The 27,876-nt window shown below is 37.0% G+C and overlaps 1 protein-coding gene across 4 annotated transcripts; it reads left to right on the forward strand.

The window, feature by feature from the left end:
* The first annotated feature begins 264 nt into the window (after positions 1 to 264).
* On the forward strand, positions 265 to 27,620 carry pacsin1b (protein kinase C and casein kinase substrate in neurons 1b). 4 transcript variants are annotated; one of them, XM_032550106.1, is made up of 10 exons: positions 265 to 351; positions 14,534 to 14,659; positions 18,554 to 18,710; positions 18,843 to 19,078; positions 19,686 to 19,838; positions 20,290 to 20,465; positions 20,550 to 20,670; positions 21,079 to 21,203; positions 21,407 to 21,600; positions 24,588 to 27,620. In XM_032550106.1, exons 2-10 carry the CDS (start codon positions 14,600 to 14,602, stop codon positions 24,695 to 24,697), a joined length of 1,332 nt encoding a protein of 443 aa, XP_032405997.1. In that variant the 5' UTR covers positions 265 to 351; positions 14,534 to 14,599; the 3' UTR covers positions 24,698 to 27,620. The 4 variants fall into 4 exon arrangements, with proteins under 4 accessions (XP_032405997.1, XP_032405999.1, XP_032405996.1 ...); XM_032550108.1 differs by lacking the exon at positions 24,588 to 27,620 and adding an exon at positions 22,515 to 23,366; XM_032550105.1 differs by lacking the exon at positions 265 to 351 and adding an exon at positions 7,241 to 7,351 and having other exon boundaries at positions 24,588 to 24,697.
* Positions 27,621 to 27,876: the final 256 nt, after the last annotated feature.

Consider the following 27,876-nt stretch of genomic DNA (forward strand, 5'->3'; position numbering starts at 1 on the left):
TATATATATATATATATATATATATATATATATATATATATATATATATATATATATATATATATATTTATGGTATAAAATATATATGTTTGACATATTTATGTAAGTTGTAACTGTATAAATTGTGATGTGTGGAAATATTGTTGCACAAATGATTAAAGATCTGCTCTAAATAAATACATGGTACGCCTGTGGAGCCTTTATTTTGAAAGAGCTTCCCGGATGTAGTCGCTGATCATTTAGTTTCCTTTATTCCAACTCTCTCATCAGCAGAACATTTCCAAAACGGAGGCAGTTCGTACTGCTGCAGAGCGCTATGGTGACATATTAAAAAACTGTTAACTTATCCAGGTAAGAAATATGCATATATCTTTTTACATTTTTGCAGGGTTGACGTGTAAACAGTCGGTTACGGTTTGTGTCATTTATAGCTGCATTACATCTACTGTTGAGAGGAGCCTCTGGTGATATGATACCCTCTTTACTGTAAGAAATAAGTCCCTAAACGCAGTGTGCTATGTGGATGTAACCTGAACCACTGCCAGTATACACCTTGCCTCATTATATAAATGTTGCATTAAAACTCATTTCCAGTTTGTCTGGGGGTGAAAAAAATCTATCGGGTACACAAATTTATAGCAGTTTCGGTGCAGAACTCGCAGTGGGTTCCGGATTTTATCAGTTCAGGCTGCAGTAGAGCGGGGCTTTTTAAGTAAAAAGAAAAAGCTTGTCTCAGGGGAGAGCTGCGTTTCCTCTGATTTATTCTAGAGAGCAGCTGGTGCTGGATCAGGTCAGAGCTGCTGACCTCCATCTCAATGCAGACTCCCCTCCCTGATAAGTGAGCTCTGTCCACGGTTCTGAACTCAAATCAGCTAACAAACTGAAAGTACAAACATCAGCTTGATCCTGTAGCAGTGCAGGCCTCTTTCTGTTAGATTGATCAGTAAGCATAAGGTTACTTACTGGTTAAAGTTGGTTCAGAAAGGCAAATTAATGAAGAAGAGTTGCTGAATTTATCCAAATATAAAACAAAAAACAGAAAATGAATAAATAAATCCGCAAATAAAGTAGTTTGAATTTTTTTTTTTTTTAAAAGTGATATAAAATTGAGTTGAATTGTATCTGCGTGTCTTTATTTTTCTTGTTAGGCTTTTGTTTTTGTCAATCTGGATCTATGTCTTGTGACAATGTTTTATCTCAGGGCAATATCATGGTTAATGCTTTGTAAGTGACTCTTTGCATACGGATTTCATAAAAAATGTCTTTGCCTATACAGATTTCATAAAAAATATAAATGAAGCAGAAAGGGGTGATTATTCTACAAGTAATTCACAAAATAACCTCCTGACTTCTGACATAGGAAGTGTAGGTGCCGTTGCCTTTGTTGGAATGGACTGAGCAGTGGGTTGGACTGAGTGGTTAAAATAAAGACTTCTATAAATAGTAACAAATGCGCAACAGGGCGGTTATGATGATGCGCCCTGGGTTGGGCTCCAGCACCTCCTGATCAAAGGTCAGAAAGGTACTGGCTCATAATCCTGGTTCGGTGCTCAGTCAGCCCACATTTCCCCTCTGATCTGATTGAATTTTAAAGTTTTAACCTTAAACATGCATGAGGAGCAGGTGTAATTCCAAAATGGCTTCTTCAGAGTCATTGTGCTGAGTCAAGCTGAGTATTTTTTACAGATACAGTATTATCTTCCTGCTTTTAGATATGAGGGCTTGAATCTGTTTCATCATCATTGGTTGTTCTGACTTTAAAGAAAATTTTTCAGATGATAAAATAACTGATACTTCTTCACACATTTGTCAAGCTGAACTATGAATCTGGACTGGAGATTCAATTTTTTGTAGTTGTGACGATGTCTATCCAAGGATTTACTTACTGAACCTCGCTAACAATGCGAAAAATATAATAATTTGCTCTCTTTGGATTTGCTGCCATCTGTTCTAGAGTTCTTTATCATGAAAAAGGCATTTAAACTCATTTCTAAACTCATTAAAACAAACTCTGATGAGAAAGTGAGCTACTTTTATTGAGTGCCTCTAGAGGAATATCTGGGGTTTTATTCAAGGGTGGATTCCTCAGTGGGTTTCTCTTTACTCGTGAGTGATTTTACGAGAGCCGATAAGTGGATTAATCCACTTGAAAAATTAGTGACACTCATCTGATTTGCAGCTTTCAGTTCCACCCCTTATTTTGGATGATAGATGAAGTGTCACTGCTAATGGGATTCATTAGAACAAATCTTAACTTGTCTTTCAGCTCCATCCTAATCACTGTATAACTAATTGTGGGTGTGCTGGTCCCACTGGGTTTAGACAACAGTTTGCAAGCTGTTTCATTCGTATTTACAAGCTTGGCACATCACATCTGGTGCTTTTTGTTTTCAGCCATTGTTAGACGACTGAAAGGATTCAGCTCAGATAGCTTACTCTTTTTTTCCCCACATTATTCACACATTCATACATTAAAGGTTTTTCCATCTCTGTCTGGCTTTGAATCAATATAATTTCCATTCTGTCTGATTCTGAGAATCACCATAACATTAACATATAATGCTGTAGGACAGATGAGCGGGTTTGGTACGTGTTTTACAACCTGCCTTGTGTTATTTATTGACTAACAAGATAATTTAAATTTAAATTTGAACTTTTTCAGCAGCTCACACTGAGAGGTTAGGGGTTGGTGTGCAGGGCCCTGACTTTGCTTCAAATTGTGACGCAATTGGAGCTGTGACATAATGCCGAAACATAATGCCTCAGTTTCGGCATTATGGGAAACTGAGAGGCTGCTTTTTCTTGAAAGTCTACATGCTTTCTAACCCATATTAAAGTTGTTTTTGTTAGCTTAGCTGACAGCAATTTTTAGTATCATTATAAATAATTATAATGAAAAAAATTATGTCTAATTCAAACTTTGATAATGTCCATTAACACAAGCAGCTATTTTGTATTTGTTTCCCATTAACTCTATGTGGCAGATCAATGTTACTGATACAATTTTTTTTTTTATTATTCTTTTAACACAGGCAAAATCCTCCATTGTACTATTTCTATTGTTCAAAGACTTTTCAATGGGATGTCAGAGAAAGTGCTTAGGTTTTCAGCAGCTCTACAAAACATTAAGTTCAACAGCTGTCCCTTCCCCACCTGTTGCTGCCCACTGCTGCTCAGTTGGTTGGAGACTCCTTCTGCAATTTTCCCATGCTTACTAGAAGAATACAGTCAAGCAGAAAGATAATGATTGTCGGTGAATTACGAAAAAAAAAAAAATCAGTATTTTGGCATAGGACTCCTCTAAGAAAACATAAATTGTATTTATGACATTGATCATCAATTGTGTCACTCAAAAATATATACAGCTCACACATTACAACTGTAGTTCTACAATCTAAGTGCATCATTAAGGAGAAGCAACAGTGGTCTCAGGTGTATCTTTGTTGGAGATGATACATTACAGAGACCATCTCACTGTTAAAGAGGAACAGGAAGAGGCTCTTAGAGGTTACTGGCCGCCGATTGTCTTTGCTCTCCTGGGAATCCTGTACATCAGTTTTATACAGTCAGTGAAAAAGCTCACAGCCAAACATTGGATCAAAGAGAACCCCATGTTGTTATAGTGACTGTGTTTGCCAAACATTGGGATGAAGTGTGGCTTTAATTTTTAATGTATGTGTTTGTGGGGTTTACAGTCGCAAACATTTTCACTGTGTATTAATAAGCTGGTTTGTTGCTTAAAAAAACAATCTTAGTCATATTTTTGATTTTTGGTTCAAATAATACTTTGAGATGAATGTTTTGTCCCAGTAATAACCAGAAGCATAAGCTTTGCAGTGATGTTGTAAAACAAGAAATTAATTTTCAAATTAATTTGCATTAGGCTGCCTTTTTAAATGAAGGTTTCTATTCTTTGTATGACAGTAACTCTCTTTACACTTTTTACTCTTAACTACTTGATACCTTATAGACATTGTTTATTGCACACCAGTATTATATATGAAAATACCAAGGATTTTCACAGACTTTTCATCTATGATCTGCCAACAAAATCTAGCTACAGAACAGGAAGTATGGCAGGATATTGTAGATGATTCGAACCAGTGACGCTGCAGAGACTAATAGAATTTAATAATCATGGCTTTTTTCTGCAGCACACATCGATGTGCTGCTAAGCCACCTCTAGTTCTCTGTTTGCTTCACAAGGAGCCTGTTTGGATGACAGTCAGGTGAAAAAGATGCATAAAATGTTTTTGTCAGACATCTAAGTGTTTGTATATCTTGCTTTTATATATCTACAAAATAACAGCTGTATTAAACACGGATGGAAATGATGCTTAGATCCTTTTGGGAACATTATGAGTCATTCTTGGCACTTTGCTGATTGCCAGCAACCTGTGTAGTTTGCAATCACTTTACTACATCACGATGCTCTTTTCTCTATGGTGATCTTTTAGCCTGAAGAGTTTTCATTCATGAGAACAACAACAGAGGCTTTTATGTGTGTGTGTGTGTGTGTGTGTGGGCGTGAATGTGGGAGTGTTTACCTCTTAGGGCTTTTAGCAGCTGCACTGTCTCTGAATGAGTCACTTCCATTTTGGCCCACTCAGAGTTGTGCTCAGCTAATGCTGGGCTCATTCAGGGCTCAGAGTGTGTGCACACTTAGACTCTAGCAGCTAAATAACAGGCTTCAATAAATTCCCTCACCGCTCTGCCACCACTCATTGATTACAAACAAACATAGATGCAAAGCAGCACCATGAGAATGTATTGATTCAATTCTTCAGACTATAATTTAAGAAATAGGCTTTGCTGCACACACTGAATTATATTCACAACCACAAGTTTCCACATCTTATGCACAGTATGGATTTTTTAAATGCATTCCTTAAGTGCATTGAATTAATATCCAATACCACTTGATATCATAGTAGTGTAATGCAAATATCACTTAAATTTCCTAGTCCCAGTCTGAAGAAAAAAAACCCTTCTGAAACTTTTATCTGATTCAAAATCTTTGGGTTCTTTGTGTTCATTATAGGTTTTGGTAAAACTTCGGCTGTCAGTCCCTGGATAACTTTTTCCCCCAAACAGCCAGACAGAATTTACAGAACAACAGCATATGTAATCCTCACTTTACAATCTCTCCCACGCCTGAAGTTTAAACAGAATAATAATATGAAAACATAACCTTTCAAATAAACTCACAAGTAAATGAACTTAGATAATTTTTCTAGCAAAGTTCTCCCCCTGAAACAGGGTGAGGTGGGAACCACAAACCACATGGTGTTTCACTAATAATAAACCCTTATCTAAACTATACTTAAAGTCCCAAAAAATAATTCACAAAGAGAATACTTGTAGTTGAGCGTAAGAATACAGCTGCAAAAATTAAAAGTAAGCCAAGTATTGACAGTATAAATTAATCAAAGTTACAATAAGAAGACATAAAAGGTAAAATATTTTTGCTAACCTTGCTTTTATGATCAATCAGTAATTACTTATATGAGGAGTAGAGGTGATTTAATCAAATGTATCTGAGATTAAAACAGGGTTTTAGAAATATTTTAAAAAAATGAAAAAATATGTCTTTAGCAGCAAATATTATTAATTAGGGCACTTAGCATTAGTAGCATAGCTAAAACCAGCTAAAATATGCTACAGTGTACATCCTTATGTCAGGCAATTCTAAACTTAGCAAACATTTCATAACCGAGAGAGAGAGAAACTTAGCTGTAGTATTCTTGTAATCTACTGAAGGTTTTATTTACTCTCGCTCTCAGCCTCAATGTCTTGAAAAATTGAAGAACCACAATGACTTAACTGTAATTGTGGTTCTTCAATTTTTCACTTAAATTTAAATTAAGTTCCACTGACTTAATTTAAAACACTTCACCGATGCTGAACACAGTGAACTTAAACTCTCACGGTTACTGTGTCCACATCAAAGAGTATTATAGCACATTGGTGCAAAACTGACAGGAAAAATGACTAACTTTTGAATTTCCAACTGGCTGGTTAATAATCAGCTCTGATCAAGCTGGAAATTGACAGAATTTGTGCAACAGTCAATTTTTTAGAATTTACTTCTACTTATTATTTTATGTGTTACACCAATGATTGAGCTTTGTAGCTTAATTCACTAAACATCAAACCAGAATTTATGCTTTATGGCATTATGTTTTTATGGTGAGTTACCAACATTAGTGGAACATAATGATATTTGATTTGATTATTCAGATATGAGACCTAAGATCAATCTCACTTGGAAAAACAACTGCAACGTTCCAGCACAATGTAGTTACCTTGGTGTTACTGTTATGAAATTATAGTTTTAGTTATCTCTCAGCACTTGGTAATCTTCATAGAGCATCTAAATTCTCTTCTTAAATTAGGTTTAACAATGTTTTGACCAGCTCTAGTCTGTACACAACTAAATTGCTTCACCAAAACAATAAAAAGGATCTTAAAATGAAAAGAAAACCACAGCAGAAAGAAAAACAAACTGAATTTTGAGATTGCTTTTCAGTCTAGGGGAGACCTGCAGCGTTGGTCGTTGGCTATAAATTACTTCCTGAGGTAATAGGATATAACAGTGGGGTCAAACGGTGTGAGCCCTGTAGGGAGAGACATGATTAGATGATACACAGATGGCTCATACTGGGAAGGAGATTGTCTGTGTGTGTATACTGAATTTTTTGTGGGTTTTGTTATCACATAAAGTGGTTGAGGGAACCATCTTGATCAATGACTCAGCATGTGGTTATTGACTTTTTTGTGCGGCCATCATTGTAAGTGATTTAATTTATTTTGCTGTCATTAAATTAAACTGTTGCCTAAATATTTTTGCAGAAATATTTTTAATGAATTTATAAAGGACTAATGAAAAAAAAAGGTTCTCCTCAAACTTTCAAATTTCCACATCACAAATTCGTATTGATCTTGAAAGAAGCAAGTCTAACTGACACCCTGATGCTGACTCTGTATGTATTCCCACAATGGGCTTTATCTTACCACCCATGTGGATATCTCCTTTATCTGCCCTTCTTGTCCATCTTAATCTCTATCATAAACGCAACTTTCCAAATCATCTCTGCGTGATGTTGAGGTTTATTTTTTAAGAATGACTGCATGCGTCCAAAGTCTCCACCTTTACACAGGAAGCTAATTATTGACGGGCTGATGTGCCCTCGAAAGGGAATGTCAAAGTTCTTTCTTTGCTTAGTGGGAGTATATAAAAGGCAGGTGAGACTGCTCGATGTTTCAGGTTTCTACGTGAGCAAAGACGTGAAGTTGTCAGTTTTCTCTGGGAGTCACATTATCAAGGACTTTGCAGAAACAACACCAAAGGGTCAGTAACTTCTCTGATCTGTGTTGATATATTTGTATATTAATATAGGCAAGAGAGTTTTAAATAACCAGTTAATGATTCAGCTTAAAATCAATAATTTTTTAACACACCTACATTTCTGCTTATACAATTCAATGTATCAGCTCTTCACTCTTTGAATAATTTTTGCACTTTGTAACGGTGATAACGAAAATTAAATTACATGCCACTCAGTGGTCACCATATTTCCCCAGGACAGTTGTTATTGTTGTACAGGAAACTTTTCCTTAATGTTTTTAGTGAGAGACAGCAGAGGCTGACTGAATAAGTCAGAAAAAAATACAAAAAGTCTTTTCTGTAAACCTGAATTAGCTTATTGTGAGTAAAGTAAACACTTTATGTATTATCAGATGTCATTCTTTGAAGACCCAATCGGTTTTTATAGACCTCAATAAAGGGACTTAGCAGACAATTACTCTACAGATGCAGAATTTAAAAAGTTGGAGGCCATGTCATTTTGTTTCGGAAGAGTATTTTGAGTCAGATGGTTGTCTATCATGGAGTGTTCAAACAGAACAGTGATCCCAAACACACATTCAAGCTAAACCATAATACATAAAGCAGAAAAGCATTAGGCTTTTAGAAATGCCTTCCTTCAGCTCTTCTGAAAAGAGTCATGCTGAAAACCCTGGTCAACTCCAGAAAACTAACTTCAAAAACTTCTACCATTTGTGCCAAGAAGTATGATCAAATATCCAGTCAGACGATCACTAGATATTATTTTCTACAACATGTATATTTAGAGGATAGCCCACTAAGAGACTTAGAGGGAGCCAAATATATAGCATATATAGTGATTTATATATATACTTCATCCTGTACGTACACTTTTGTGATTCATGGGATTATAGAAAATCTACACTAAATTCAAACATTTTTGCCCAGTTCTTGAATTTCTAAATTGAATGTTTATTGATTATATGATCAGTTCACTTTTGAAAACAAATGGCTCAAATAAATCATTCAAAGTCCAAATTAATTTGACGTTTCAGCTCATGATCATGGTATGTAAACTTCAGACCAGCGCTACACTTGTCACAGATTTCAGTACCTTCTAAAACATATTAATATAACTATATTTTGGGTGCAATAAAGAGCTTCAGTGGGAAAAAAAAATCTTTGTTTGGGAAAACTTGTGTAATATTTGTTTAATCAATTGCTTTATTGTAAACATTTGTTGCTAGAATATGTCTACATTATTAGAATGTATAAAGGACGTTTGCTTGCCCTCAGTGAATTGTCTACTTATGTAACCACATCTACCTTCATCACTAAGTGAAGACCTCATCGGTAATGAGGCTGTAAGAAAACTCTGAGAAGCTGATTGGACTGCATACAACAACCCACGCACCAAGTTGTTGTGTGTGTAGTTGAAGCAGGTCTTGCTATCAATTTTAGTATCTTCATGTGAGATGGTGAGATCATTTAACACGTTGATAAAATGTGCTTTGCCCACTGATTTGTAGAAATAAAACTCTTATCAAAGAATTATTAGATTAGATTATTAGATCATTTTCCAATGTTACAAACATTCCAATTAAACACTGAAGCAAATTTTTTCTGAATTATTTGGCTCAAGAGCAGATGTGCAGAAATAACAACAGTTTGTTGTAGCTGCAGAAATGTGGAAAATATCTACTGAGGAGGCACAAATGCTTGGCTGGGAACCAGAATTTTCTGGAACTCATCAAAGACACGAAGATTAAATTTTTAATATATAATTTGGGTCTACGGTTTGCTTTTGCTGATCGACTAGACATTGAATGGGTCATTTCAGGGCTGTAGAAGGAGAAAACATGATCATGTGTGTCAATTATTGATGACACATGAATTAAAGAGGACGAGGAGTTCAGTTGGAAGGTTGTCCTTGTTATGACAAGCTGTTTTTTTGTGTGTGTTTGAATTGTAATATAATGTGAAAGTCTTTCAACTCTATTTTGTCTATTGCCACTACCATTCATACAGTTCTACACATTTACATGCCAACAAATAGCGTGACAAACTCACTATGTGTTTGTTTTATGCAAACAGTTCTGCTTTTAGTCAGATGAAATGACTCAGATATACATCTGTCCTTCTGGGTTTCACCAACATTGAAATTGTCTTAGTGCTACTTTATTGGGTCAGTTCATTTGTTTCTGTGACTTGTCTTTGACATTAGGTTGCATCAAACCTTAAAGAGTTTTAGCCCATGAGTCCGGTTTGCTATCACCTCTATCTGTTTACACAGCACTGCAAATTATTGATGAATGTGGCTCTAAATATAGGCCTTAAATACGATGAGGGCAGCTGCACAAAGTTTGTCCTAAGGGGAAAGGAAAAGCTCGATTGGAATAATACAACCAAGAAGTGTGTGTTCAGGGGCCTAAAGAGGGTGGTTGTGTGTGTGTGTGTGCGTGCGTGTGGGGATGTGAGAGAGAATGTTTTAAGGGGTATAAATCACCAATTGATCTCTGGCCAATTAACAGGCAGGTCAAACAGAATGTAAAGCAAGAGGTATGTTGCTTTGCATGTTGCTTGCATTTGTATTGAGGCCCTGAGGGGTAAGTTGGTAGGACTGTAAAACATAAAATTGAAACTTCTATGATGTTTTCGAGTCATGGGTGTTCAGCAGGGGAAATTTAAAACAGGTTTAAAAAAGAGACTGTGGAAAAAAAACCAACTCATAGATTTTGAGTCTCAGTCTCAGGCGGAGTTTTTATGTCGTGGACTTGTTGTTATATCTTCATTTTTGCTTTAAACGTGTATTTTCTTTCTGTCTCCAGAGCTGGAAACTGCATTTGTGTCCTGAATTCCATCTCAGTCTATAACACAAGGATTAGGATTAAGCCATGACATTACAGAGTCCTGTTAGTCTCCTTTCTTCGAACTTGTATTTGTTTGCCTGGAATGTTTAGTTCATTTTGGGGAGGTTTGAATGTTCAATCGAACCCTGATGCAGACCAAAAAACGCGAAGTCTGGTCCGCTTGAAAACCTATGTCTCAGCTTGGTATAAGTAAACAGGAGGGGGGATTAACAGGTTTGGTTGCAGTGTGAAAACGAACCGCACCAGCTAAAAATCTAACAAATGTTGTAATTTTGGTCCCCAGTCAAACTGAGTCTGCTGGAATATTAGATGTGAAATGATCCTAAGTAGTGACCAAAATAAGTCAAGCAATTTAAACAAACACACTATACCGCTTTCCTAGGACAAAATGCAGAAAAAAAGGGCTGTGCAGAGGCTTTGTGTAGGTGGAGAACGACGGAGGTGGAGAACGACGGAGGAAGTCTTTGAATGCAGTAGAAAATCAAACAGCCTGTCTATCTTCCGCTCCACCTGTCCTCCCCACTGAACTGGACAGTCAGCAGAGACTGAAGGCCGTCTTTGCTCCTCTTGTCAGGCTGTGATTCATGTCAGCCTGGTTGGCAGAATGATCATTCTTCAGCTGAGACTGCCATAGAGGCACAGCGCTCCTTAAAAGCTACCAAAGCTGCGGATCAGTCTCATTGAGCATAGTATGTTTTTGCTCTGAATGGCAACAGAAGTTAATTATTTATCATTTTATAGCTTTTATGTCAACATCGCTGACATGCTCACTGATCACAAGGAAATTCCAAAGAGCTTAGGTATTGCATGTATTTATTCTGAAATTGTGATAGATATTCTGAAATTGTGTTGTAGTTTGATAATTACTGGATTTTATTGGTAGATGTTCAAATTGTCAGATGCTTCCTGTGGAATGTTTTACTACCAAATTCTAAGATATCGTAAACAGAGATTGTAAGTTTCTGTTTTTGTGTCTAGGAGTGTTTCGGTTTTAGAATTAATTGGCAAATGGTAAAATGTTTTAAAGCATGTTATGAAATATAAACTTAAGACTGCAGTTTAAGTCTTTATTCTTTGGAGAAGTTTTTAAAATGGCATAGAACAGAAAAAATGCTCTGAGATTTTTAAATCCATTTCAAATCAGTTCAGACACAGTCACCTTTCATTTTGCTACATATTTTAAAAAACAAATTTGGCAGAAGATAGTTGATTTTCTTTTATTTTTCTCTTGATTATAATATGTGTGCCGCTTTTAAAGATGGATGACCTGCTTTAGCTTTGGTTAAAAATCGTTTTAAATGTTAATTATTCCTATAAAAGTAAAGCTGCAATGCTGCTTGTGCACTCTGTTGATTGAGCACCTCATGCACCCACACCAAACCTTCTGCGGTGCCACCCCATAGCAGCCGCACACCTACCCCACCCCCCTTTTATCTTTGCCCCTGCTCTGGTCTCAGCCATTAAAACACAAGGATTATTGCTCAGTTGGTGGGAACACAGACACATGTAAACTTTACACAGAAGTCCAGGCTGAAAGACGAGAAGACACAGACCTATTTCACCCGCTGTGGATGCACCACTGAGACGGCTGGCAGCACCGAGCAAAGATCAGCAGACAAGAGGGGTGGCAGTGAAGAGCAGGACTGCCTGCTAGAGGAGCCCACGTGCTTCCTTTTCCCCTCTCTCGCTGCACCCTAAGCTGCTGTTCATGGAGGACTGGAGGTAGGCTTTTGTTGCTGTTGTGGGGGGCTGTGTGCCCCTGTTCTCGGGGCGTCTTTGCTGCTTTTGTGCTGGGGTTTTCCTCACTTAGACGTGTTGATGCAGCTGGCTTGCAGTGATGGGGATCATCTGAACGCTTGCATTACATGGATGCTCTTGCTTGTTTGTGAATGCCATGGATGCTGAGCAGTAACTGCTGTCTAGTTTTAGAAGAAAAGGAATGAGTAAGTGGAAGTGATGTGATGGTACCCAAATATTAAAGGGTGCTGCTCGGATTTGAGTTTTTCCCTGTTTGTCTGTATTATATTTTTAAATTCAGTCAGTTTATTGTCCTTGTGTTTGGAGTGGTTGTTTTCATATTCTGCAATTTGCCTTTAAAATAAGCCAAGGCTGAACAAAAGCCCCCCGCTCAGCATGTAGCTAATGGCTCAACCAAGCATAATAAACACCCACTTCTTAAGCTCACTCTCTGCAGAGCTTCGCTGCAGAAAAAAAAAAAACATTTATTTTTTCCCCTGAAACTGTTGGTTTAGAAGGGAATCCTCTCCCAATTTAAGAAGATTTTATATTGTTTTTGAGAAACAACTTCCTTGTTTTAACTCTGCGTTTCATTGTGAACTGTGTTGTTCCATGCTCTGGTCCATGGTTGACCCAAATACTCGCACAGCTCTCTCCCCTCCCCCTGACCTCAGATCAAAACAAATCACCTGCTGCTTCCTTTTCTATTGTTTCACATATGCCTCTTCTGTATCAAACTGATTTTTACAGTAACAGTTTTTAATTCCAGATATTTTTAATTCTACCTTTTTTATTATCAGACACAAAAAGGAGTTGGAATCCATCAGTTTCTAAAAAGCTGCTGAGAGGAGATTTCCTTGGACAAAGAAACCTAAAGAATAAATGGTTGGCTGCTACTTAAAGTCACAATGTCTAAGACACAACAACAAAACATTGCTTCACTTTATTTTAGGGGACGTTTATTTTGAGCCGGACACTTTAGACAATGCTGATTGATCTGTTTGTTATAAAGCAAACAGAATATATTTAAAATATTCACAACTAAGTCCCAATTTTTTAATCATGTGAAATTAAGTGTTGCTTTCATTTCCATGCTTCATGCTGCTTGTTGGTATTTCTGTTCTGTTGAGTATGCATACTAAACTAATACTAAAGGTTGGCAATCTGTGAAGCCAATCAACATGTAAAGAATTAAGCAGAATGTGGAGAAATTATTTGATAATCACAAAATAAAAGCTATTTTTCATAATATGTGCCTGAAAGTATTAATAATATAAAATAGTATTAATATACTGCCTCATTTTGTTAATCCCTGCTTATCATTCATGTATTTGTGGAGGAAGAGGCCCTCATGTATTTATTTAGCTTATATGCCTAATGTTTGTCTCACTACACTGTCAAAATGTTAAAAGTAAAAGTTTATTTAGATTTATTAAGAGTGAACATAGTGTCCTGATAAGTAGATTGATTTTCTTTTAAAGATTCTTTCTATTCCTTAGCTGTTTCACTTATTAGTAACTCATGCAGTAACAGACCTAAATACAGCATTGATTCTCTTATTTAGCTCTCAGCAAGAAAGTAAATAAGCTCATTTCTCAAAATGCCAACCTTCATATTTATCATGCAACATCTGCAATGTATCTCTGGACATGGTGGTCCTTCCTCTACATGTTAAAAGCCTGCAGCAGAAATGGCATCGATCAGCACGATTTCCAAAGAAATGCTTTTCCTGTCACATCATCTGTTTGTTGGTGTTTAGTATTCCGCAGAGGCTCCATGTAACCTGCTGTCTGTCCAGATGCAATGAAAGCAGCTTGTCTTCATGTTGTTCTGTTTCATATTTGCCATCCAGTTCATTTGCATTTTCACTTTGCATTTTATTCTGATCTCTTTCATGCAGGCCATTATTTGTCTGTGTAATGTAATTATGGTTTGCACCTCGTGCCTCAAATGCCTACTTTCGTGTCTGAGATCTACAGTTTGTAATCTTATGTTACATAATGACTGGGATTCATGCACGAGTATTTAAAAAATGTAGACAGTTTGTTGCATTTATTTTGATGGTTTCATCTGCAGCAGCTAAGTGGCCATCAGTTTATAGCTCAGCTCTTCCATCTTTTTTATGAAATTGACAAACATGTATTCACTACTACAGGTGCAATATTCATAATATGATAACTGTGTTTCGTTTGGAAAAACATAACACAGTTAACTCCCTTTCATATCACAACACAATTATTAATTGTTCTATGATCTTTTAGTTCAGGTTTAGGTTTTGGCATAATGTGTGAAATAACTTGCTTATCACCCATATAATCACTGTGGCTATCATTGATTTCATTTGCATTGATTCTGTGTAAATGAAAGCTCTTTTTAAATCTATGTCATCTCAACATTACTAAACCCCAATAAACAGATGATGTGACAGGATTTCACTTTGTATGTAAGGAAATTTGATAATTAACATGTTAAATTATGAGAATGAAACTAAAACTTAAGACATTATTCAAAAGCTCTTATTTGTTTTAAAGAAACTCTTTAAAAAAACAGCAAAAAAAAAACTCGTTAGGGTTCACATTTCTCTCATCTTCCCCAACAGTGCATGAGGAACACCACTCTGCTGCAGACCCCTACATCCTGAAGCCACCCCGCCAAATCTGGGACCATGTCTGGAGGCTACGACGAGTACGCCAGCCAGGAGGAGGCCACGGACAGTTTCTGGGAGGTGAGGAAAAATAGGGCAGCAGAGTTTGACAGATTAAACCTGAGCTCAGAGTGACACTGCATTGTGATGAACTGCCGGCAGACCAGCCTCCTCTGGGTTGGTGAGAAGAAATACGATGCGTTGTCTCGTTTATCAGCGTTGTGTAGAGTCACAACTGTACATAAATCAGGCATGTGCTCGACAGTAAACATAGCATCAGATTTATCATGAGTGTTGCGGCACGGATCTAAGAATTGCTCACACTTACTGAGCTGGTACAGCCACACTGATTGTCAACAAAGTGACAAACTGTCGCATCTTGAGGCCATTATTTAAGAAGGAAATGAGTAAGCAACTAAATACATTCATTCAACTGCAACATTAGGAGGTTTTCATCCTGTGTCACTATCTTTAGCCTTAGCCACTCTTGTTTTATTTTTCCCTTCATAGCTTCATTATTATTGGACCCTTTTCTCCTGTTATAAGCAGGGAGAAAAACATATATTTTCTCCCTGTTTATAACTACTTCAGTGGGCTCCTTTGCCTCTGTGCTGACTTTTATCTACTTCTAAGGATTAAGCTCATTGTAGTTGTCTGCAGTTGTAGATGCTTCAAACTATCAGTCTCTTATTGCTCTGAAAAGTTTCAGACAGGTTTCCTTTTCTTACAAGAAAGATTTTATATGAGCTGTAAAATGCAAAACATCAAAAGCTGATGCAAAGCAGAGAGTTAATAAAACTGTGAATTAATGATGCAAGGAGGAGATAAAGTGGCTAAATGCATAATGTCATCTAGCAGTGAACAAAGAAAAGGAAAAAGATGAAAGAAATAAACTATCATAATTCTGAACAATAAAAGTAGAGAACAGATGGAAGTGGAAAAAACAGATTCATTTAAGGATCCCTTCGTATGGATTAAAGAGTCTTAATAAAGAATCTTACAACAGTAGACATAAATTATCCAGAGTCTTTACAAGGTATTGGACCCTTCTCAATCCTGCAAAATTATCTGGCAAGTCACCAAGTAAGGTTCTGTAACGCTATTTGGACCACAGCTGCAATTCTGACTTCAGTCAAATTGATCTCAACAAGCTATTCACACCAATACAGCAGATACCTCACCAAACATAGGTTTGCTACAAGTCAAAATCAAACAGGTAAGAGACTAGTGCACACATGTCCAAATTGCACATACGTTTCGATGTTCTGGTTGCTCAAGGAATGAATGAAACCTCAAGTTTTTCATGCTGTAGTTTTAATGCAAAATATATCTATCAAGGAAAAAAGTCCTGGACATGTTTGACCAGTCAGTTTTGTGGAGACTTTTGGGGTGGTCCTTTTCCAGTGAGGAGGGGCATTTGTAACGGCAATAAAAAAGAAGTAAGAGAACCAGAAGATACATTTCCAACTAAAATACAAAGCTCAGTAATCATGACATAAAAAGGAGATCTGGAACATTTGAGTTGAAATTACAGTCAGTTTATCACAGTAAAATTTGATAAGTGACTGGAGAAGGAGTTGGGGGCCAAATGAAGAAGTTGGTGCAGGGACTGTTTAATGGGTGAGATTGACTGTTCTGTATCCTGCATAGCACCATCTGGAATAACACTACAGATGCAGCACATCAAGTTAAAACTTTCTTTCATATAATAAGACAAATATTAATTGTTCTATAACCTTTTAGTTCAGCAATTACGTAAAACTAAGTTACAAACAGTAGAAATGTTGTCTAGAAAGACATTTGTAAAGATAAAAATTGTAGGGTATATTTAGAATTACTGAACAAACTGATTCTAATATCACAGAACGTGTTGTTAAATAAAAATGTTACTATGTTGCGCCATTGGTGTCATGGTAATTTTGGTTTCTCTCACAAACTTACTTCAGCAACAATGTTTCTTCAGCACAAAGAGTCCCATGTTATCTGAGCCACAAGTTTCCTGAAACACATCCATTATTCATGGGAGCTGGTGACTGATCACAGTGTGCAAAGCTGGAATAGATTTACCTCTCCTCCAAGAATACAGCCTGCCAAGTTCCTTTACTCCCAGACATTTCACATAGAATAAAGATCCACAGCAGATGCTATATTTCACATTTTTAGATTTAAAATGAAATCTCATCTTAGACTGAATTTTCTCCTCCGGTTACTTTGGTCTGTGCCTTCAGAAATCAGCAGGTGCGGGGAAAATGTCTCCCTCCAGCACTCAGTCACTTCATCACAGTCTCTGCATCACAGTAAAGATGCTGCAGTACCGCCTGGTGATTGCTGACTCGGCTGGCTGCTGCTGAGGCAAAGGTCTGGTGTGGAATACTATTATACGGCCTCAGCTGCTTCCTTTTAGTCCGCACTTACGGTTTGTTGAAAGTCATTTACAGGGTGACTTGCAAGCAAACACCGCGTTTAAATGTTTTCCACTTTTCTCGGTCATAAAGGTGGAAAATAATGGTTGTAAATAGAGGTTTCAACCTCTCTTTATCAAAACAGCTTTGTGTCTCTGGGGAAAACTATCAGCTCTCTGGGAGGTGGCTGCTCCTGTAGCTGTGGAGGGTTGTAAATTATATGACATTAAACTACCCCTTTCTTTTGATTGCGTAACTACTCACAGAGCAGCAGCAGCAGTGTCTTCCCTGCTGCTCCTCCTGCTGATTCAGTTCATCTCCCACAGGCTGCGAGGAGAAAAGAAGTGACATCTCACACAGTGAACTTTGGAAGAGTGAAATCACAATGCCTTTTAAGCAACCATCCAAAATCTGTCACTTACAAAACCAGAAACAATTTGTATTATGAACATTTGTATGTAATTTACAAACACATTCAAAAAAGATAACATAAGAATGAGACCTGCTTCACAATTTCTATATAGGTAGAAAATATTTTCTGTGGTTATAAAGAGTTTCTGATACTGAATATTAAAACCAACCTAATAAGTAACAATTTAAACGCCTTTAGTTGGATGCGGTTTGGAATTGTGCAGCTGGATGTCATTCAGCTTTACACACTGGATCTTTAAAGTGATAATTTAGTTGTTGTTTTTTTAAGCAGTGCTCTATTACAAAGCCCAGAGATGCAGTTAGACAAATTCAGTTATATTAATGTCAAATTATTCCAATACAGTCCAATGAAAGACTCATATTTACATTCCACACAGTCAAATTTGAACCCAAATGGGATACAGTAAAATACAGAGTTCTTTTTACTGGGTAGCTCATGTTTTTGTAAAGCTGAGTTTTTCTAAGGGGTTATCAACAGTCATTATCTTACCTGCAGTAGGTAACATTTGTTGAAAATGACATGGCAGTTTGTATAATAGGTTCTGTAAAACCTTCAAGACCTTTTTTAGACTGGAGTTATTTTAATGCAGTTTGACCTTACCTCTCTGGACCAACTATTGACCGGAAAGCTAACCTCTGCCTCTTTGATGTGAAGACATTCAAAGGAAATATCTTACCTACAATGTGTAAACATTGCTGGTAAGATATTCACTACTCATTCCCTCTTAACAGAACCCACCTCAAAAATTTGTAAAGGTCCCAGAAATACTATATTCACTGTGTTAAAAACAATATCCAATTTTTGTGTAATGTAATTTCAATAGGACTGGACTTTGAACTGAAACAATGTAACTTGAATTTGGACAAATTGAATTCCATATAAACTGCAAATGAATTGTGCTTGTTTGCAAAATGCCTTGAGATAAAACTGGTGCTGAATTGGTAGCATATACTATATATACCGAATTGCAATTGAACTGAAAATAAATGTAATGCTAGGAGATCGTACGAAGATTAATAAACTAGTGATTGATTTCAGAAGGATTAACAGTGAAATCAGCAACATTGTATTTTGAAGATAGCAGACAACTTGTGGAGCTTCAGTAAACATATTGCACTGGTGCTTTGTTTTGTTTTTAAGGTTGGGAACTACAAGCGCACAGTGAAGCGCATCGATGATGGCAATCGACTCTGCAATGACCTAATGAACTGCATCCAGGAGCGTGCCAAAATCGAGAAAGGCTATGCACAGCAGCTCACTGATTGGTCCAAGAGATGGAGGCAGCTGGTTGATAAAGGTATAATAGCAACGACAATTGTTTTTCTATTAAGCTGTTAGTTCGTTTTTTGCCAAATAAATTTAGAACGGATATATTTGTACTAAAGTATATATCAAAAAATAAGGCTTCAGATCTTAATTCCTCCACCAGGTCCTCAGTATGGCTCAGTAGAGCAAGCCTGGATGGCAGTGATGACAGAGGCAGAAAAGGTGAGCGACCTCCACACAGAAATGAAGAACCACCTAATGAGTGAAGACTTTGAGAAGGTGAAGAACTGGCAGAAAGACTCGTACCACAAACAGATGATGGGTGGATTCAAGGAGACCAAAGAGGCAGACGAAGGCTTTAAGAAGGCCCAGAAACCCTGGGCCAAGAAGCTGAAAGAGGTGAGAGTGAAACTGTTGACATTTATTAAAAAGTCACTAAAATGTTACATTGTTTTCTACTGTATTCTAGTCATGAATCGGTCCTGTTTAGAAAGGTTTTAAAATCCTATTTTTCAGGATGAACAAAATTTGTCTTAGAACTTCATGATAATGCTATGCTTTTGTTACTATTCTAACCAGAGTCTACCTTTGAAGACATTTGTACTGAGTGAAACTGAGTTGAAACTGACTATGATTAAATGACTAAATGTTGGACTTTTTCAACAAGCAGCACTTTACAGCGTCAGTGTTTGACAGATTTATTGCATAATTTATAAAGCTACTCAATTAATAGATCGCTTAATCATCTTAGTGTTTAAGTATTTGAGCTGATTATTAAAGATTTCCTGATTAAACTCAGTCATTTATCAGTAATGACAGTAATCTACTTTTTTTCCATATACCATATGTCAACCATAAACCAAGGTCATTATTTGCTGCATGTCATTTATCTGGTTTCATGTTGGAAAACTATGTTTATGATATGCAATACTCCACCTAAATAGTACTTCTTACTTCTTAATGCAGATTCTCTGCTCAGGTTGTTTATGTTACCTTTTGTTGTCAGGTCGAGGTTGCTAAGAAGTCATACCACATGGCCTGCAAAGAGGAGAAGCTGGCCACCACCAGAGAGGCCAACACTAAGGGAGACGGCACAACGCCGGCAGAGCAGAAGAAACTGCAGGACAAACTGGAAAAGTGCAAACAAGACTCACAGAAGGTGAGCTCATCAGCTGCAGCGCCTATGGGCTCATCATTATGTAAATATTATGTCCAATAACCCTAAACGCAAATGAGCTGCCATCCTATTTCAAAGTATCAGGGTTTGAGTCAGTGTGGCTTGGTTAATGAGTGACTGAATGCCACTTCTGCTCTTCTCTGAATCTGTTCTTTTCTTGAAGTGGACTCTGATCACTTTTTATTACCCGAATCATCAAGTGTCTGATTCATTTCCTGTCTCAGAAAAAAAAATAAAACTCTTTCTAGATTAATGTGGTTTATGTGTGATTGGAGAGACAGAAGAAGAAGAAGTCAGTAAAACACCAGTCATCCGAATCATTTTTAGTAAAAACTTTACTAAAACTATTACAAAAATGAAAGTGTTCTAGATAGCAGTAAGTTTAATCATGCTGTTTTCTTTGTTTGTTTTGTTTTTTTTTGCTCTGATGTAGACGAGGGAAAAGTATGAAAAGGCTCTGGATGAACTGAATAAGTGCTCCCCTCAGTACATGGAGAACATGGAGCAGGTGTTTAACCAGTGCCAGCAGTTTGAAGAGAAGAGGCTGAGCTTCCTGAGGGAGGTGCTGCTAGATGTCAAACGTCACCTCAACCTGACAGAAAACCAAAGGTGAGTCAACCTAGCGTGAGACAGAAAAAGAAAGACAACATCCAGACTCCGTGCTCACACCAAATCCTCTTTTTCTGTTCACAGTTATGTCACAATATACAGAGATCTTGAGCGGGTGATTACTGCAGCTAGCCCTGAAGAAGATCTGAAGTGGTTCAGTAGTATCCATGGCCCTGGCATGCACATGAACTGGCCAAAGTTTGAGGTGCTGTTGCTTATTTTTTCCTCTTCTCGAACATGTTGTTTTTCTAATTACTTTTAATTAGAAAAATAATTAAAATAATAATTTTAATGCTTTTTTTGGGGTTTAATGTGAAGTACTTTGTGATTTTAACCAGAGCTCAGTGCTGTTTAAATGAACCTTAATGTCTTTGCATAGTTACATCCATAATAAAAGGATTCGCAGAAACCATTAAAAGAAAGAAGTACACATTGGAAATGAAAAACTTATGCACAAGATTTATGTGAATGTTATATTTTATTTTACTTTACTGCAGCTTAGTGTGTTTATTTATGTACACTTGTTCAATATAGATTAACAACTTAAAAGCAATTTATTTTTCACCTTCATTCATTCAGTTTTTTACTGCTCTGTTCATTGACTTTTTTGCAGGAGTACAATCCAGATCTTATCCACACCATCTCTAAGAGAGAAAAGTCAAAGAAGTATAATGATGAAGTCATGCTGACTAATGTCAAGGCTCCAGGAAGCAACGTTCAAGCAGAAGACAGGGGAAGGTCTGATCTTTATCCTTTTTAGCTCATCCAGTTTATTTCACTCAGCTCTTCCAGGCACCAGTTACAGTACTTGTCTGTAATATTCAGCATTTTCCTTCATTATTACAGTCAGTCATTACCCAGCATAACAGCACAATCAAAAACAATAGACATATAGTGTCAACAATACCAGGACTCATCCAGGTGTTTCCCCTTCCTTATAGCGTGAGCAGCTATGAGAAGAACCAGGCGTACTCGTCCAATGAGTGGTCAGATGATGAAGGGAAGGGCCTGAACTCAGGCAGTGACACCAACGGAGGGTCAAACCCTTTTTATGAAGAATCGGGCGAAGGCGTCAGAGTCAAAGCGCTGTACGACTATGAAGGCCAAGAGCAAGACGAGCTTAGCTTCAAAGCAGGTGAGTGCTTTGAACAGGAAGTACAGTGTATCTGCATTTTCTTTTAAGCAGAAGATATCACATGACAGAACCCAGAACTTTGGGTGAAAGTGAATACAGTCTTGTGAAATGTTCCAGAAGACTGTGTGCAGACCTGTGGACAGAAAGGGGGTCATTCAATGACTCCTGCTGACTTTCTAATAGACTACAATTTTTTAAATATATTTCAAAATGTGGGATATTTTTATTCGCTGTATAAATGCATTCAGGATCAGAGGACAATTCTTTTTTTCTTTTTATTTTTTTTACTATATTTTAATCTGAAGTTCTTCTACTGCAGTAAAAGGTGAATTTATTTTAAATATTTTTAACACTTCTTTATGGGTGCCAGTAACTGTGGAGGGGGCTGATTTTACCTTTGCTCCAAATTATAAGTTAGAAAAAGAAAATCATCTGTTTGAAATAAATTGAGGTGAGATATCATGGCAGCTTAGGTTTTGTAGCACAGTTACTTTTCTAGTCACACCTCTTATGAACTGTCAGGTTGTCTCTAAAGACAGTTACCTTTTCAGCACCATTTGTCATGCTGCGGGGACTCAACACTCATCGTTCTCATCCCTTTGCATCCTGATCACCCGATTTGTTCCTTCCTAACCTGCTCATTTAAAACTCCAACTCTTGTCATCACTCTTTTTCAATCCAATTGTAGTTCACTTTTGTAACAGATCACAACTTCACAACTTTTCAGAGCACCCCCAAAAAAACCTGAAATTAAACCATAAGTAATTCATATCAACTCACAAACTGTCCAGTTGACTCCCAATGTTAATCAATCCAATCCATCATTCTCCCTTGTTGCTTTCACCCTTCATTGCTTACCTCATCTCCCCCTTCTATCCATTCTTCTCTGTTTTTGCTGTCCTTGTTTTTTCCAGGTACCGTCTAGGGGAAGTCCTAAGTTGACCAGGTCATTTGGCCCATCCTGAGTCTCCTAGACAGCAATAACAAGACTCCCCCAGATGAGCCTCAACCTTCAAACTCATCCATTATATCACCCTGTCTTCCATAAATCACAGACATAACTGCTTATTTCCACTTTATTTCTTATCATTGTTGCTGATGCCACCCAATGGCTCTAACAAAATATTAGCAATGTTAGAAATTTCACCAAAACCATTTAAAATGCAATAAATGCAATCTTTACAGTTTTTTAGATTTCTTGAATTTTAGAAAATAACATTTTAAATTCTTGTTTTGTGACATATAGTCAAATCCAGATTTCTCTACTTGATGCATTTTCATTGATTTGTTAGGTTTGATGCATGCACACTATGACTGGGTTCTTTCCATATTTGAAGATCACTGTATTGGACTGTAAAGCTGAGACCTCGACATAATGATAATCGCAACAAGAAAAAAAAATTATTATTTTTTTAAAATAGAAAAGCACAGAAATCCAAGAATACATTTAGGTGGAGAGTTTAGACTCTCAGGGTGGGTAGCTTCATATTTGTTCACCTGGATAAAAGTCAAAGAAATGTAATCAGCAATGATAGTATGAGGAAACACTCTGAATGTGGAGCAGCTGGTACCTTGTATTAACATTTCTGGGCCGGCTTATGGTTCTTTAACTGCAGTGAACGGTGGCAAAATTTGATGCTGTGATCCACAAACCTAGTTCTGTGTCAGTCTTGGGTTTATCCCTGTTTGTCTGAATCATCTCAAAGCTTAATTGTGTGGTCCAGATCCTGCAGATATGTTTCATTAAAAATAATATTTCAAAGCTGTCCCGATGTTTTCTTCATGTTTTAAATTCACCAAAAAGTTTATTTAAAAAATGTCTGCTGCTGTTTGTCAGTCCCTGTTGTTTAGCAGGAAAGCTATAAATTACAGTGGATAACTTGAAAGCAACCCATGTAAGAGTAGTGCAACTCTTAGAGTAAGAAGGCCAGAAATACATTTCTAGAGTGATATTTATGCAGCTAGACAGTAATTACAACACAGAAACAAGCTGGAAGTCAGAGAAACCAGTTTGAGCCTGAACCACACAGACTTTTATCAATAAGAGGATCGAATTATCCCAAGTCAGACTCCAGAACAAAATGTGACAAAGACATGCAGTCTCAACTTATTTATGATGGCGGAACTATCCAATTTCTGCAGAGATCGTTAATAAGCATATCCAGACAGGATGCCAATATACACAACAGCATATATTTATAATCTGTAGTCTTGAGGGGAAAAGTGCCATAATTCAATACATTAAAAAAATATGTGATAACTTTATATGTAGTAATGTGACATAGTACTACTGCTAAATCAGTATTTCAGACTTTATATAATGATTTCATGGTAGCCATTGGAAAAAAAGACCTTTTCTCAGAATTTTGATTTTTTTTTTTCCTCAGAATCAGAATTATTTCAATTATTTATGCAGCATCAGTCTAGTCTTAAAGCTCAGTTCTTCCAAATCAATTTGTGTCACTCCTTTAATGTGGATAAATGCAGATTTACAAGCCCTGCAAGAAAGAAGAAGCCGTTATGTGATTATTGTTTTTATAATAGACCACAATTTACATACACCTGATAATGTTTCTTTTATATATTTGGATTTTGACATAAATTGACAAAGAATCAGCATACTGAGAAAAAAGTCAGAATTCTTTTATTTTCAGTCGCCATAACCCTCTTCCATATTTTAGATGCAGTTCTTTTTTTTTAAACTATTTTTTTGACAAGAAATTTATTTGTTGCATTGTGTCCCTTTTGCACATCAATAACATCTGCGGAGCTCAACGTTACTTTAAATTTCATTAACAAATTTTTAGAAGTCAAAATAACTTTAACACAAATATCCACATGAAAGGAAAATACGTCAGGCAAACATAAAACTCAAAAGATGCTATAAATCCTCCCGATTTGGAAAATTTGTGGTCAGCTGCAAAATACAAGAAATAGGCGTTTCATTAAATCCCCCTCCCTCTTTCTGTCCCTTTTTATCAATCAAGGTGATTTGCTGACGAAGCTGGAAGACGAGGACGATCAGGGCTGGTGTAAAGGTCGCCTGGATAACGGCCAGCTCGGTCTTTACCCTGCCAATTATGTGGAGCCGATCTAAACGTCCCAGCCGAGGATGCTCGAAATCCGGACTGAACTGTCCTCTCACGCCTGCACATTGCCAGAGACTTCAAAGCAAATCTTTCTTTTCCCGAAAAGGAGCAGCAAGCTGTCGTCATCATAAAGAAGATTGCTCAAACTCACATCACCTCCAGTTAGAACAACTGAAGCAACACGTTGTTGTCTCTGAGTTTCTCTCATGAGAAATCGAATAAGGCGCCGGGGTATCAAGAATGAGCTGTGCATTTATGTATTTTAATCTCTTTTTTACCATCTGGATGCTTGTACAGTTTGTTTCTTTATAAAATACGCTGTTTTCTTCCTTAGTATTTACACTACGTTTAGCATTTTTTGGAAGTGTATGTGCGTTTCATCTTGTAAAGTTCAATTGGAGAATTTAAACCACTTTCAATGCTGCATGGCCTGCAGAATGTTAGCTTTGCTTAAAAATTGGCATTCAGGCTCACGCAAATGTAACACAAATGCCTCCCAGCGACCAGAGGGCCAGGAACAAGACAAATATACCACAATTGTTTAAGCACTTCATTTTTTTCGTTTGTCATAGAATCATGTGTGAAGTCCTGCATATAAACTGAAGGCACCAGTGTTAAGCTCATGATTTCATCAGTCGAAAGTGGAACTGACCTTTGACCCTTAAAATAAACAAAGTGAACTTGTTCAATGTCAAATAACTGTTACTATTTCTGGATAAGTAGGCTTGGTTATTTTTGAATAATCACTCTTACAAACAAAACACATAAAATAGCTAAACTTAATCATAGATCAACCGTCCTGTTGAAAAGTTTTTATGCACTCACCATGGGCATGAACAAGGATGTGGTGCTCAAGTTTGAATTTATTCAACATTGGGTCGAAATTACACATATAAGCTCAAGTATATACATACACATCCAGTACCATTTGGTTAAATATCCCATAAAAAGTTGGTTTTAGAGATATCAACAAGCTTGTGGCGTAATCTGACCAGATGTTTGACTCTTCTTGTTATTAAAGTTTGCTTAAACTGTTTGGTTTTTTGTTATAGATCCAGCTTTTTAGTATAGTTCATAGAATTTTAGTGGGGTTGAAATGACAATCTGCCAGCCTGCTTCATTTATTCTGTTTGAATTCCCAATTTTGTCTATAAATTTTGACCATCAGAGTCAAATAATAATATTGACATGGAATGAAATTTGGATCTGACCAAAGGTTAAGGGATTAAGATTAAGAAATGTAACCTTAATTGCAGGAATTTCTTTAGTAGTAAAAGTCATGCTTTCAACTTTGAACACTGTAACTACTGTAAAGAAGGTGGAGGCAGATTCATGCTGTGGGGCTCCATCCAATTTGTTCACCTTCCTTCCTCAGATCAGTATCAGTGGGTTGTGTGGGTTGGAGCTTGCATGTGTAATTCTGACCTTCTGTGCATTAGAATAATTGAAATGAATTCAACAAATTTGTGCATCCAGTTCTTGTTTTTTATTCAATGAATTTGCCTGTTATATAATTAGTGCTCCCTTGAAAGAATCCCAACGTTAACATGACATCATGCCTATTGTGAGAATATGCAAACCTTCCATCAGCATGGGCTAAGTTACTACCTGGAGTGTACAAAAGAACAAAATCCACTGTGTAACCTCATTGAGAAGGTTCTCTACCAAGAATACTGAGGAGTGCAGAATTGTCCTGGCTCGTTTCACAGGTGTTGCTGCATTACTCTATTAAAGATAACAGAAACTCACAGTTACTCTCAACAGAGATTTTCTCGTTTGAAATGGAGTTCTCTATCAAAAACAATTTTTTTTTAATGCAACGCTCCACTTTTCCCATTCACTGTGACAATGTGCCTAACTTCTCTATCACCTTTTATTTACTCTCTTCTCTTTCTCCCCCAATCAGATGTGTTGATAATGCAGCCTCCGTGATCACAAGCTGCCTTGTAAACATCAACTCGTAGCTATTTTATATGGAGATTAGCCACATTTACAAACCAGTTTTATAATTTATCTGTTCCTGTAATCAGTGTGGATTGCTTATTTTGAGCGAACGTTGGTGACTCACAGCTCTTACCCCCTGTGATTTTGTGCATGCTGATGCGCCCACACGCTGTTCACTGAACTGATCCAGCGCATGGTCTTGATTAGTTTCCATCTACTTATTGGCTGAGGTTCACGTTAATTAAAGCCCCAGGTTGTGTTAATGTTTTGTTTTTTTTTATATTTTATCTTCAGTCAGGAAATTCAGCATATGTAGCAGTGCTGTATAAGAGGCTGGTTTGATAGCTGCACATGCTGGTGCAGATTGTTGTTTGGTCTGGGTGGCAGGCTGCTGTTTCTCACGCAGACAGGAAAAGCCTGCAGAGTTAGAAGCAGAAAGAAGATCCGTCTGAAATATTGATGAGACACCAGACTTTTCTGCTTTGAGAGCAAAAATTATTTTTTCGCACAAACCCCCAAAAGTGACACATTTGTTGTGTTAATGAGTCTGTATGCTCTTTTTCGTGCCTGCCTCTGTATGGTGTTAGCGCTCGATTGAGAGAGGTGAAGGACCTCTCCAAAGACTCTCAGCCAGAGGTAAGCTCTCAGTGACAGAGAGTTTTCCTCTTCTGAATCTTACTCCAGCTCATCTAGATCAGTTTACATCGACACAAGGACTGACTGAAGAACCCATAGATGGAAAAGCTTCCATATCTCAGCTGTTGTAACTGTGTTTTTGTCTGTATTTGAAACAGGATGGGACTGTTTACATCAACTGTGAAGCTCCTGAAAGCCAGTAAATGACAACTTTTTCTCTTGTGCTTTATGCTGCAACTTCAAAGGAAACTTTTAGATAAATAGAGGGTTTTCTCTGTACTTTTAGCATAGTGCTGTAATTTCCAAACTGTAGTGCCTGTTCTGCATAAATAAAAAAATATTTCATCTGAAGTTTGAGACGTACATTGAAGTCTTTAAATACAGTTGAGACTAATTTAAGTACAGACATACTCCTAAGACACCAATGGGTCACCAGTTAATCTAACAGACATGTTTTTATAATGTGGAGGAAGCCAAAATACCACTTCAAACTTTAAAATTGCACTTTGAACATACAGTATTAACATTATAAATTTTGTCAGACTTAGACATCTCCCTGAACCAAACCTGGTTAAACAGTAAAGAACATGTCAATGTCATTGAAAAG

The sequence above is a fragment of the Xiphophorus hellerii genome, chromosome 20 (genome assembly GCF_003331165.1).
Source record: "Xiphophorus hellerii strain 12219 chromosome 20, Xiphophorus_hellerii-4.1, whole genome shotgun sequence".
Classification (NCBI taxonomy): domain Eukaryota; kingdom Metazoa; phylum Chordata; class Actinopteri; order Cyprinodontiformes; family Poeciliidae; genus Xiphophorus; species Xiphophorus hellerii.

Excerpts from the sequence above, each read along its gene's own strand:
- pacsin1b (XM_032550106.1), top strand. The coding sequence starts at position 14,600 with ATGTCTGGAGGCTACGACGAGTACGCCAGCCAGGAGGAGGCCACGGAC. Across the intron at positions 19,079-19,685 it reads GGGCCAAGAAGCTGAAAGAG|GTCGAGGTTGCTAAGAAGTC; the intron begins GTGAGAGTGAAA and ends TTTTGTTGTCAG. Across the intron at positions 20,466-20,549 it reads AACCTGACAGAAAACCAAAG|TTATGTCACAATATACAGAG; the intron begins GTGAGTCAACCT and ends TTCTGTTCACAG.